The sequence below is a fragment of the Macrobrachium nipponense genome, chromosome 31 (genome assembly GCF_015104395.2).
Source record: "Macrobrachium nipponense isolate FS-2020 chromosome 31, ASM1510439v2, whole genome shotgun sequence".
Taxonomy (NCBI): Eukaryota; Metazoa; Arthropoda; class Malacostraca; order Decapoda; family Palaemonidae; genus Macrobrachium; species Macrobrachium nipponense.
This window is the reverse complement of record NC_061093.1, coordinates 55,839,940-55,853,034: the sequence shown is the minus strand read 5'-3', so window position 1 is coordinate 55,853,034 and position 13,095 is coordinate 55,839,940. Positions and strand designations below refer to the sequence as shown.

Sequence of the window (13,095 nt, the reverse complement as noted above, 5' to 3'; positions counted from 1 at the left end):
ACTGACAGGTTATGAATTTGTTATTTGTTGCATTGATACAGCACAGAATTCGTCATTGCTTCTTGCATTTTACACTGAATAGTCACAAAACATGACTGAATTAGCTATTACATTGTATGCATTACTGAATTAGTCATCCCCTTTTACAATGTATATTGAGCGAAGACATTTTAATATTAGAAAACGTATGTGGACATTGCAGATTTTAATGCTGAATGTTAAAATATATATACACCCACACACCGTTTTTAATACTTTCATTTTTTTCATCAGCGCTAAGTTTGGGAGGAAAGTTTTATACGTGAATTACCTCCATGAGCTTCAACAGCATCTCCATCTCAGCCAGTTGCCCATTCCTCAGTGTGTCCAGCAGTAAGTGATGTTTTGTATTATAAAAAAAAAAACAGTAATAGGAAATGTCATTTTTGCAGAATGCATATATTTTTGTATTAAGCTCACCGAAATACTATACTTTTAAAGATCCTAGAATAGTTGCATTAGCCAGAAGGTACATCCTCTGGCAGTACCTTAAGTAGTCAGAATTACCATGCATTTCATTTGATGTAGCATGGTAGATTTAACTTCATTAGTAAGAGTAATAACCTAGTTTCATTTTAGTTTTCTCCATATATGAATAATTTTTCTATGTCCAGTTAAGGTACAAAACAGTGTACAGTGGCAGTCCATTTTCTTTTTTTATTTGACCATGTGCATTATTAAATACAGTATAGATATTTGAACTCTTCTTTTGTAAAACAAATGAATAAAATAAAACACTACACATATCATTCAGTAGTGATATACCCTCTTGAACCATTTGCATTAGTTTGTAAAGTTCATCCAGTACTTATACTGGTTTCATAGCAGTATTCTGCTTCAGAGTTGTTGAAACTTGATTCTCTCTTGTAAGGTGCCCATTTTCAGTAATATTTAATCACTGAAACCCATTTGCTTTGACTTTTTGCTCTATGAGAAATTGTGATTATTCAAGGTGCATTGACTTGGCATACATAAGGTTCCTTTCTCTTTTATATTGATAATAATAAAAACGTTATTTTTATAACATCTCTCTAGAAACAAAGTTAATACAGTAATTAACCTTACTTCTTACAGACATGACCAGCAACTCATTGCCAAACTTAAAAGCCTGCCAAAGTCCCCTGGTGCTCGACCTAAGCTGCCAACACAGCAGTTTGGGGTGTCTTTGCAGTATATCAAGGACGCCAACAACAATGACCCTATTCCTCCTGTACTAAAAACATGCATTACTTTCCTTGACCATCCAGATGGTAAGCTTTCTCTCCTAACAGTAAATTTTGTGTTTTTTAATGTTCTGTGTATTTGTAAGGCCGTAGAAACTATATAACTTAAATCAATGTGACAGATGTCATTTGCTGCACTTTGTACACATGAACATCTTCACAAAAAGAAAGATCAATAGAGGTAATCCTAACAAGGCTCCTTATAGGACACACAAGATTCTCGCATGGTCACTTGATGTCAACACCACATGCTGACCCAGTAAAGTGTAATAGATGTCAAACACCCATGACAGTGCAGCATTTACTTGTTGAATGCCCAGATTGGACCCAACAAAGATCAATTTTATCTACAGAATTCAAAAATGAAAAGTATATTTGCTGAAAGCAAAGATTTTTCAATTAACAACATCATAAATTAGTTTTTTTCCTTCTTCTCAGGATTAATACCTGAGAACCTGCCCGAGAAGAGTCTACTTAAGACGCAGAAGTCTGGAAAAACTAATCCCTATTAATAACATTAATGTACACTGTTCAGTTACAAAATTTCCTCATTAGAGAAACCCTAACAATAAGAAGCAGAAAGAGGAGAGAAATTGGGGTGAAAGTTGAGTTTGATGCCAAATTAAAGTCTAGATTCCTGGTATCAATAGGAGAATGTTTCTGTGAAAACTATTCTTGAATTAAGTGACTTCTTCACTTAAAAGTTTAGTTTGAACACTTAAGTTAGGTCCTGCTCATTCATGTTTAGTTTTTGTACAGTACTACATAAATTTTTGTATTGCAGGATGTAAGTGCTGTAGAATGCTGTTATTTACGTGATGTGGGTGTAACTTATCTGATTAGTCCCTTTATCAGAATCATTTAGAATCTAGTTTGTAAATCATCTTCGTGATGTCAGATTTTCCCCCTCACAGAATTATATATAAAATGGGTTCAGTGTACAATACTATCCTTTGCTGTGCACTTTTGCCTAAATTTTATTCTCTTTAACAGTTTAATTTATGATTTTTAATACCACAAGACCAGTGAACAAGTTTTTAGTTTACCTTAGGGAACTGTTCCATGTAGGAAGTTATGACGTGTATAATGCTTCATTATTCAAATGGGGTTGGGTCTCTGAATGGGAAAAGAACTGTTGGTGTTGATATATTATCTGTTTATAAGCTTAAGAGGTTATGCTATAATTTAGATTTAGTGTAACTGATTAGCTTATTGATATGTTTCATTTGAAAGCTGCATTTAAGCCTGTTAGCAGAGGTGTCATCATTGATTGTTCTTGTCTTTTTTTTTTATACTTCCTGAAGTTTAGAAGAAAGTTACAGTAAAGCTGGAAATTAAAGATTATATAGTATAAATGATTTTTCACTGCAAAGGAGTTATAACTCAAGAATTGTTGGATAAGCAGTTTACTTTATTGGGGAAGCCTGGTTATTTTGAGATTGAAGTCGGGTGAGGGATTGGAATAACAAAAATATCTGCTGACACATTTAACATTTTGCTCTGAATGGCTCATTAACATGAACTTACAAGTTGTTCACTGTCGATTCCTTAGGAATATTGAGATGCACCTTGTAATATTTTTTTTCAAACAATTATAAAATAAGCCATGCTAATCATGACATATGGGATGGTCCTAAGCCGAGGTGCAATCATAAACTGCATAAAAAGCCATAACAATATTTATTTATACATAAAATCCTAATTCACTGGATAACACTCTTTAAGCGTTTTGAAAATGAACATTAATAGACATGAAAAATTAACCTTCAAATCACAACTTCAAATTAAATTTTTCGTGGGTAAAGGTTGGAGAGGACCTCTACTCCAGAAGCTGAAAACAAAAACAAAAGCCATATTGTATAAAAAAATGTACATACATTTAACACAACACAAATTTTCCATGACTGGCTATAACAAATTAACAATGTACAATATAAGAAATGGCTTCAAAACACTATATTTTTGAAATAACATAAAATAAACAAATACAAAGATCACCCTCACCTCCACCTGTGCGAGTCTCAGCCGTGAACTAAGGCAGCGGCTACGAAAAGAAAGATGGCGAGTGGGGAGACGAAAAAAATGAACATCGGAACTAAACTATTATTGGAAAAAAAAACATTAGCTTTAATAAATGAAAAAACATTAGCTTTCAAACAAACTTAAATCTTAAAATTAAAAAAATGTAAATTTTTACACACCTTGAACTAGAATTAATGAAACCTGAGTAAATCGAATAAATTGAGGTATTATCATAATAGTTAATTTTAGATACAACAGAAGCATCCTATTGCAAATGTTGTTAGCCTGAAAAAATTCATTACTCTAATACTGATAGCAAAGGATTATTGGGTAAGATGTTGTTAAAGCAGTAAGTTGAAAATGTTAAGTACCCCTTGTTTGCCACAGTTTCATCATGGCTAGGCATAGTATTTACCAGTTTATTACTTGTACATCCAAATACCATTCATTATGCTTGTATTAACAAGGACTTTATTTTGCAGCACTGGAAACAGAAGGTCTGTTCAGAAGGTCAAGTGCAGCCGCTGTTGTAAAGAGTGTGCAGGAACGTTTCAACAAAGGAGAAGATGTCCAGTTTGACATAAACATGGATGTCCACACAGCAGCAGTCATAATCAAAACATTTTTACGGGAACTGGAAGAACCTCTCATGACCTTTGACCTCTATGATGAAATTATCCAGTTTCAGGGTAATTTCTTGCTTTCTGTAATAAAGATTGAAAAATTTGCAAGATATTTTATGCTAAGCATTTGTATAAGCATTATTCAAACATCACATTCAGATACTGTACATTTGACAGTGAATTACAGTAATTTGATGCATGTTGCATTAATATGTGTCATATTTAGTTTTCAAAGTTTTGTAAATTTTTTTAAGCATGTCTCTATGTATGAATGTTTACAGTAACCCTTGTTATTCTCTTTGATGGGTCCACAGGGAATGGAACTATGTCCATAGTCTATTCATGGGACTAGAACTAAGTTCCTTAGGACCTAAGGAAACAAAATTACAGGCAGTCCCCAGGTTACGACGGGGGTTCCGTTCTTGAGACGCGTCGTAAGCCGGAACATTGTCAAAAATCCTTAGAAAACCTTACTTTTAATGCTTTGGGTGCATTCAAAACTATGTAAACTGCATTCTTATTGCATTTTTCACCAAAAAACCTTTTAATATTGATTATTTTGTATTTTTTGTGTCATATTTCATCTGCCAGATCAGCGTTTGTAGGTGTCGTAACTCTGGAAATAATTTCTGATAAATATAATTGAAAAGCGTTGTAACCTCGGAACGTCGTAAGCCGAGACCGTCGTAACCCGGGGACTGCCTGTATTCTTGTTGTCATTTGGAAATAAGAGGATGGATATGAAACACAAAGCACTCAAAGTAAACAAAAGTTCAGTATGCATAATGACTTGCTCAAGAACTTCATCACAATAACCTATCCTACTCAAACTGCATATTTAATGTTTCAGGCCTGAATAAAAGTGAACGTTTAGCCACCATCAAGACCATATTGTTAGAAAAGTTGCCAGAAGATAACTACCTCGTTCTGAAGTTCCTCGTCAACTTCTTGTCAAAGGTAAGAGTTACTACTTATAATTAAAATGATTTTGACTTTTTTCTTCTATACGATATTGCTTTGGGACTCCATAGATTCAAGCATTTATAGCTTGTTCATGGTGAAATGGAGTTATGGCAGTATTTATTTATAGCTGTAATAAATTGTATAGGCTCTTCTGTACTCGGTTGATTTATTACAATTTGAATGTATTAAATAATGTTGTCTATGCGCTTGTTTACAATAATATTTGATTATTGTTTTATCATTATTCATGATAGGAGTTAAATAATTACACCACAAACTTTGCCATTTACTTTGGAAGTTTATTCAACCACTATGAAATAATTGTGGCTTTTGTTAACACATTGACATGCACAATTAGGAATCACATCAGTAAACGGTTTATGTTGTTTTGTATCTATTCCATCTTGAAGTGAGTTATACTTACTATTTTGCAGCATTATCTTATAAGACTAAATTTTCAAATTATTATTTCAGGTTATGGACCGCAGTGACTTGAACAAAATGAATGCCAGCAATCTCGCAGTAGTATTTGGGCCAAATCTTGTCTGGCCCAGAGGTGGGCAAATGTCACTGAATGCCATCGCTCCTATCAACCTCTTTGTCGAAGTTATGTTATCTTCTCATCATCAAATATTTGTCATGTGAAACTGAATAATTTGTCATTTATTTTTTATGATTTCTCACCTTCATCCTTAAAGTATAGTTCTTTGAAAAATGGTCATGTAGAGTAATATTGAAATAAAGGAAAAGGATTCATGTATGGGAGTCTACATATACTAGAAGGTTTTGGCTTTATGTGTTTGTGATTCATCACCAAATTAGATCTGATATATGATTGATATTGTATGACCAGCTTTTTTCAGAGGCATGGCATTAGTTTCTTCATGCTAAGTCGGAGCACAATATTCAACTTTTGCCATAACTTTATAGAAGTCAGTTGAACTGATTTCATAACACAATTCATGATATTCATATGGAGTTAAGTTTTATACGAGCTTTTGTATAGTGCACAGACATTAGATTCTTAGGTTAATTTAATGTGTGACGAGAATTGCCTTAGCTATGGCAGTTTGGAGAGGAATAACTTCTTGCTTCAAGTTACGCAAGGAAGAGAAAATGTATTTAGTGGTGATGAGGATATACTAGAGCTTCTTACCACCTGCCATAGCCAAGAGGATTAACTACCGTAAATTATGTAATAATAATTCAAATACAAAGATTATGAGTGTGAATTAATCAAAGAGGCACAATCATGTTTCATTGGAAAATAATTAGAATCCTTATTTGTTTCTTAATTCCGTAGGAATGAGGAATTTGAAAGAGTTCAAAATACTACTGTTCATGGATTTGCACATGCTCTCTAAAAGTTTTGGGTTGCTTTGAGAGGAATTGAATTAAAGAGGTGCTATTTGTTTTCCACAGAAACATGCATTTATTTTTAGTGATATAGCACCTGCATAGTGGTACTGTATGTCTGTCAGTAATACGTGGCATACTGGAAAAGTACATGTGTAGTTTGAACTATATATCTGTACTTTACAAGAATAGTGTCAAACATATGAAATGGTCAAAGGAATTTTTGATAATGTCCAAGACCAAGTTTGTTTACCTGTCATGGAGGTTTGCAGTAAACAACTCCAATGAGCTTAATCGTTACATGGTTATACTGTATTGAGATTTAACAAAGTTTACTACAAGATTTATTTAATATAACAATATTGTTATAACACTCCATGTACCAGTAATGGTTGTTTGTGATGACTGGGTTTTATTTTTTGTTTAGCTGCAAAGGAAGTTTGGATATTATTTTTCCTCCTGTGTTTACTATCAAAAGTAAGGCTGGTGTTTCTTTGTAAGATTTAGCATAAAAGTGTAACTTTATTTGTTTGTTTAACAGTAAAATGAGGATAAGTTTGTATTATAAAAAAAATAGCACGAGAATGGAATGGCCATAATTGTTTTGTTATTCATCCATTATGCAACTTGTGACAATTTTAGTTACCACGCAAGCTCACTTGGCCATGTGCTGCAGGTTCGTTTCATACTATTTGCATCCTGTAAAGTATTATTTTAAAGTAACTGGCCCAAGCTATGTGAGTATAAAGCTATGCACCTACAAGTCATATTGTATACAGAAGTTTTATAAAACATGATGAACAGTCATGTTTTACATATTATGAACTGAATAGGTAATTATGACCTAATTCCCAATATTGTTACACAACAACTTTGAATTGGCAAATCTCTCGTTTTGCAACATTTATTTATCAGAGTTGTATATTGCTCTTTATTTTTGGATTATAAAAACAGTCAAAGTTAACATATTTTGGCATTATTTGAAGAAATTAACTCCTTGAAATGTTAGCTTCCATTTGTGCCATGGAAATTAATGCTGAATTTAATTACTGTAAAAATAATATTTTTTTTTCAAATTATTTTGAGTATCAACAGAGATGTATGTTCTGTGTTATGCACAACTACTTGCATTTGTTTACTGCAGTAACAAAGTACAAATAATATTCTCATTGAGATGTACAGAACATGGAAAAGTATTGAACCAGTTTAGTATATATTATATTAGTTCCACAGAAGACTACATGTGTGAAACGGATCTTAGTTCTTCCTGCATAATTAAGAATTTAATGTCTACTGAAAAAAAAAAATTGGATATTTTTTTAGCTATCATCTTAAGACCAAGGTCTTTACATTTTTGACGTTGAAAGACTGTAACTAATGTTGCCACAAGTTTTCTGACAAATGCTTACTCGTTAATGAATACGGCCAAAGAATGATCTACAGTGGGTCCAGAAGCATTGACATTCCTTACATTAAGCTACAGATTTTATCTTCCCGTGTCTTGTGATTTGTAAGGCTTTTTTGACATTTATCTAAAGTAGACCCAAAGCTCTGTTTTTCAGTAAAGTTATAAATAACATTCACTGAGATGCCATCTCAATTTTCTAAAAATTAAACCATATACTATAGACTGCAATTTGTTGTAACACCTTTTAGGACTTCTTGATAATATAGTTATATAGTATCTTGTTTTGGATATGTGTAAGCTAATCTGCTGTACATATTTTTAATATTGGGAGAACTTCATTTCGCACACGGTACAGTCCATTATTATACACAAGTACCCAGGCCCAAAGAGAATGCAGTTAATTAACTTTAGGTTTAATATAAAACAATTAACTTTTGACAGGTTTAAGTTTTTGTTATTATTTTGAGTTTCTTTTCCAAAAGAAAAATATCAGTGAAAGCTGGATCTGTCCATTTTATTTTTTTAATCCTCCTAAAGAAACTGTGAAGAGCTTCAACTCTCTCTCTCTCTCTCTCTCTCTCTCTCTCTCTCTCTCTCTCTCTCTCTCTCTCTGTGCAAATGTTGCCAAGATAGTCTATATCAATATTCCCAAAGTACATTCTTGTATGCTTTGGATTCCTCTGAAATACCTGTGTACTGTGATTTAATGTCATCTGAAGTTGAGATCAGCAATTATTTCATGGTCTTATGATTGTCTAGTCTGAGTGTATATAACTGACATTAAAAAATATTATCGTATACATTTTTGTTTGATTTCCGTTGACTTTTAGGAGAATGCTGTGTCCAGCAGTTCGAAACTTCTGGTTTCCCTGTTGTGTTTTTTTGAATGATCAAGGAATAAACTGATGAGGTATTTACTGTAAATCCGATGGTAATCTTTTGGATATTTTCCTTTGGTTTCTAAACGGGACTAACAAGAGCAAGATTTGAGGAGGCTGTTTATTCAAAAAACTTTCTTAGGAAGAGTTACTAATTACTTCACTTAGGTTTAAGGGACACTTAATATAATTTCCTACACTTGAGGGGGAAACATGGAAAGCAATAATAAATCTGGACAGTTTGAGCATAAAGAATAAGTTAACGGCAAACTCACTGCATCTTCAGTAGAAAATGCCTGTTTTCCCTTGGGATGCAGATTTAGAGCGGGGGAGAGAAGATGAACGGAATCCACACTCTGAAAATGCACTTCTACAGCCTAAAATGGTTAGATTGTTTTTTCATGGAAATTATTCAGTTTCTTAATAGGTATAAAACCTGATACTTGTTACAGCTCCCACTTGAAACAGGCCTTCCATTCCTTTAGGTGGGAAGGTCTCAGGAGAGAGTCACTGCCAGATTTTCCAGAGTTTGAAGAAAAAGTCCATTTCACCCCGCAAAAACACCAAGGCTATTAGAGCCTTACTACTCTGGCCTTATTTTACCCCCTTGCAATATGGCGGTAATGCAATAAAATGTCCAAATATGACCATTTTCCATGCCTAGTGATCAATTGCTTGCCAATAGTCTGTATTCATTAAACTTCAAAAGATGTTCTTGTATTGCTTCTTTCCCTTCCATGATCTTTCTCTTTCGTCTCTCTCTGCTTATTGCATTGAGACGCCAATGATTTTATCATCTTAAAGAAGTAGTAGTCTCATTTTATAAGAAAAAAAAACAAGGAGGAAATGAAGGGGTCTACAAAGATTGTTTTTGTACAGTGAATTATGAGCTATAATGGGTTTTGGTCATGGCGTGAGTGGACTTCCTGACTTTATTATTATTATTATTTTATTATTATTATTATTATTATTATTATTATTATTATTATTATTATTTTAAACCCTAATGCATCCGTTAGTATGAGAAAAACAATCAGAGAATCCTTCCATGTTGTAGGTAAGGAACACCTTAGCTACGAAAGAAAGTGTTCCTTACCTAACCTACGAAAGAAAGTGGGAAAGATGAAATAAACTTTAAAAGATTACCATACCACATTACATTTACTCAGTACCCTTATGAATGTTAAAACATCTCATATATTCTTTTAGGGGCAAGGGTTCGATAGATGAACAGGAAGATTATATGTAAGTAAATAAAAACATTGAGTTCATTTGCTATGACTGAGGAGAAGATATGTTGTTGTGTACTATGTCCCACGAGGAGTATTGTATGCTGTCTGTATTTGTTTACTGATACTTAGTGTTTGCCCTTCTAAGGAGGACTGTGGAAGCTTTGTGTTATAAGTATTTATTTTTTGTTTATTTATCCATATAATGTGAGGCTATCAGTTTAAAGTGGTTAACAGAGCTGTTGTGCAAAGACTCGATCGTTAAATAGCATCCATAATAACAATCATGTGGATCGTCGCATCTCTGAACGTTACTTGTGTTCGATGCTTAATATATTAAAAAAAAAAAAAAATAGCCAAATCAGTGTTCCAAAAGTGCACAAGGGATAATGACATCGCAGGTATCGTTAATGAAGTGTTCAGTAGCCCCAAAAGTTTCGGAAGAGGACAGAGTAGAAAGGATAATAAAAATACTTGTGGAAGAAGCTATCCTACTGAAGACAGTGATTACAAGATGGGGAACAGTTTGTGGTCTTGTCAAACGTTTTCACTGTCCATTCAGAGTTACTGATGAGATTTTCACGGTAAAAACAGAAACCTTTGTTATATATAAATAGCAACTCTTTGGTAAAGATGGCCTGAGAAGAATATAATAAAAAATGAAGAAGGCTCATGTGAGAGAAAAGTATCAGATAAATGCGTATTAAAGATGTTACGCTGTAAATTGAAGAATTAATCGCAAGATATTAATTAAAAGGAAACAAAAGTTCTTTAAGCTTGATTTTATTAGTTTAATGGCTTTATCACATAATATATACCTCAGTTGTTCAGTTTGAAAGAGTAGCAGCAATAAAGGCATTTATACACTCCTATAAAAGCTAAATAGAAATATATCCCCTCTATATAGCTGAAATTATGAGGGAAGAATGATATAAATTCGTTTTCGTCTTTATATAATTTGATTGAATCCTTATTAACAACATTTTTCTTCTTATGGTATACACGTATATTATACATATAATACCATGGGAAATAAAAAAAATCAAAATATGAAAAAAAAAAAAATTTCTAGGCATTTTTGTAAAATCAGCAAACAGCAATGCATAAATAAACTCGAGGAACCTGACGAAGTAACCGCTGTTTTGGCGGGAAATTTGTTGACCTCTGATTGGCTGTCGATGACATCATCAACAGCCAGTTCTGCTTACGTCACAAACAGTTAGCAGATGTCACAATCTATTTTATTTGTAAACTGCTATTTCTGTAACTCTTTATCGTATTTTTGTATATATCTGGTGCCAGGAAAGTTTCAAATTATATTCAAATAAGTTTAAAAATAGGTTTGAAATAAAGAAAGATTCTTAAAGCTTTGATTATTCGTTATTTTTCTTCGTTTGAAGAGTTGCCAGAGTTGTTTTATGGTGTGAGGTACGTTTTCTTTGTTATCCAATGATTCTGGAGAAGGATTACTTACATCTATAATAAATAAGAGTTATAAAATGTAATTCCACTTTTTCAGAATTTTATAATAGATTACGTTCATTTATAATAATAATTATGAGGATCTGACAACAATTCTCAATGGAAAGCCATATTCTTCAAAGTGTACAATCAATTGGCTACGATGGAAAAAAAATGGAAACTATTGACAATAACTGGCTACCATAGATGAAGACAAATAACGAATAACCTTGCTTTTAAAACAACTTCTTTATTTCAAATCTACTTGAAAGTGTTGAAATAGAATTTGAGAACTTTGAGACAACAGTTATCAACACAAAGGCGAGATGTATTCATAGAAATAGCGAGTTACAACAAAGTTTAAAAATTCTTATGATATATGACAAAGATTCATGACGTCAGCAGAGGACGTGGTTGATTATGTCATCAACAGCCAATCTTAGGACAGCAAATTTCTCGCCAAAATTTGTACATTTTCCAAAATGCCCAAGATTTTCGTCCCTACCCCAGTTTTGATTAGTTCTATTTTTTTTTATTTAATTTCTCGTGGTATCAGATGTCTAATGGAGATTATTTTCATCAAAAATTTATTGTTAATAATGAATTTGTAAAACTAGGCCTTTTTGGTAAAAATAGATAATTTTTTTGGTATAACTAGGTAACTTTTTGGTAAAACTAGTTGTTAATAAAAAGAGTAATTTTTAGGTAAAACAGGAAGTGTATGGTAAAAGTAGGACTTCTTTGGTAAAACTAGATTGACTAGGTAATAAATTTTCGTTCGTTGAAGAGTTGCCAGAGTTTGTTTTTAATGGTCCAAGTTACGTCTTCTTTGTATCCAAGGATTCTGGAGAACAGGTAAAAGGATTACTTAGAATTATGATAAACATAAGTTATAAAATGTAATTCCATTTTTATTTTCGAATAGATTATGATTACGTTTTAATAATAATTGTGAGAATATGACAACAATTATCAATGAAAAACCATATTTTTTGTAAGAGGTAGTTTACAATAAATTGGCTACGATGGAGGAAGGTAGTACATTTCCTTCTGTTTTGGCGGGAAATTTGCTGTCCTATGATTCACTGTCGATGGCATCATAAACTACTACCTCTTCCTACGTCATGCATCTTTGCCATATGTCATAGGATTTTTAATTTTTAACTCGTTATTTCTATGAATATATCTCGTCTTTGTGTTGATAACTATTGTCTCAAAGTCTCAAAATGTATTTAAACACTCTCAAATAGATTTGAAATAAAGAAATTGTCTTAAAAGTAAGGTTAGTCGTTATTTGTCTTTCGCTAAGGGTAGCCAGTTATTGTTTATTTTTTTCTTCATTTTTCTCATTCATTCACAGCTACCGTCCTCCATCATAGCCAATTGATTGTACACTACTTCTTAGACGAATATGGTTATTTATTGATAATTGTTGTCAGATCCTAGTAATTATTATTATAAAATGAACGTAATCCATTATAGTATTCTTTAAAAATAGAATTATATTTTATAGCTCTTATTTATTATAGATTTAGGTAATCCTTTCCCTTTATTCCAGAATCCTTGGATACAAAGAAGACGTACCTCACACCATTAAAAAGAAACTCTGGCAACTCTTCAACGAAGGAAAATAACGAATAATCAAAGCTTCAAGTATATTTCTTTATTTCAAATACATTCGAAACTTATTTGAATATAATTTGAAACTTTCTGACACCAGATATATAAAACGAATACGATATATATTTAAAGAAATAGTGGTTTAAAATTTTTAAAAAGTATGACGTTAGGTAACGATTTGTGACGTAGGCATTGCAGACAGTAGATGATGTCATCGTTAGCCAACAATCCAAAGGTCAGCAAGTTTGGCGCCAAAACAGCGGTTACTGCGTG

General features: G+C 32.6%; 1 protein-coding gene across 1 annotated transcript in view; it reads left to right on the top strand.

Annotated features, from left to right (window-relative positions):
* Nucleotides 1–8,246, top strand: part of LOC135206987 (rho GTPase-activating protein 8-like) — a 265,248-nt gene extending 257,002 nt beyond the window's left edge. The window contains 5 exon segments of the mRNA XM_064238590.1: nucleotides 274–372; nucleotides 1,114–1,289; nucleotides 3,767–3,973; nucleotides 4,758–4,864; nucleotides 5,345–8,246. Coding sequence (XP_064094660.1) covers nucleotides 274–372; nucleotides 1,114–1,289; nucleotides 3,767–3,973; nucleotides 4,758–4,864; nucleotides 5,345–5,515 — 760 coding nt within the window. The 3' untranslated portion in view covers nucleotides 5,516–8,246.
* Nucleotides 8,247–13,095: the final 4,849 nt, after the last annotated feature.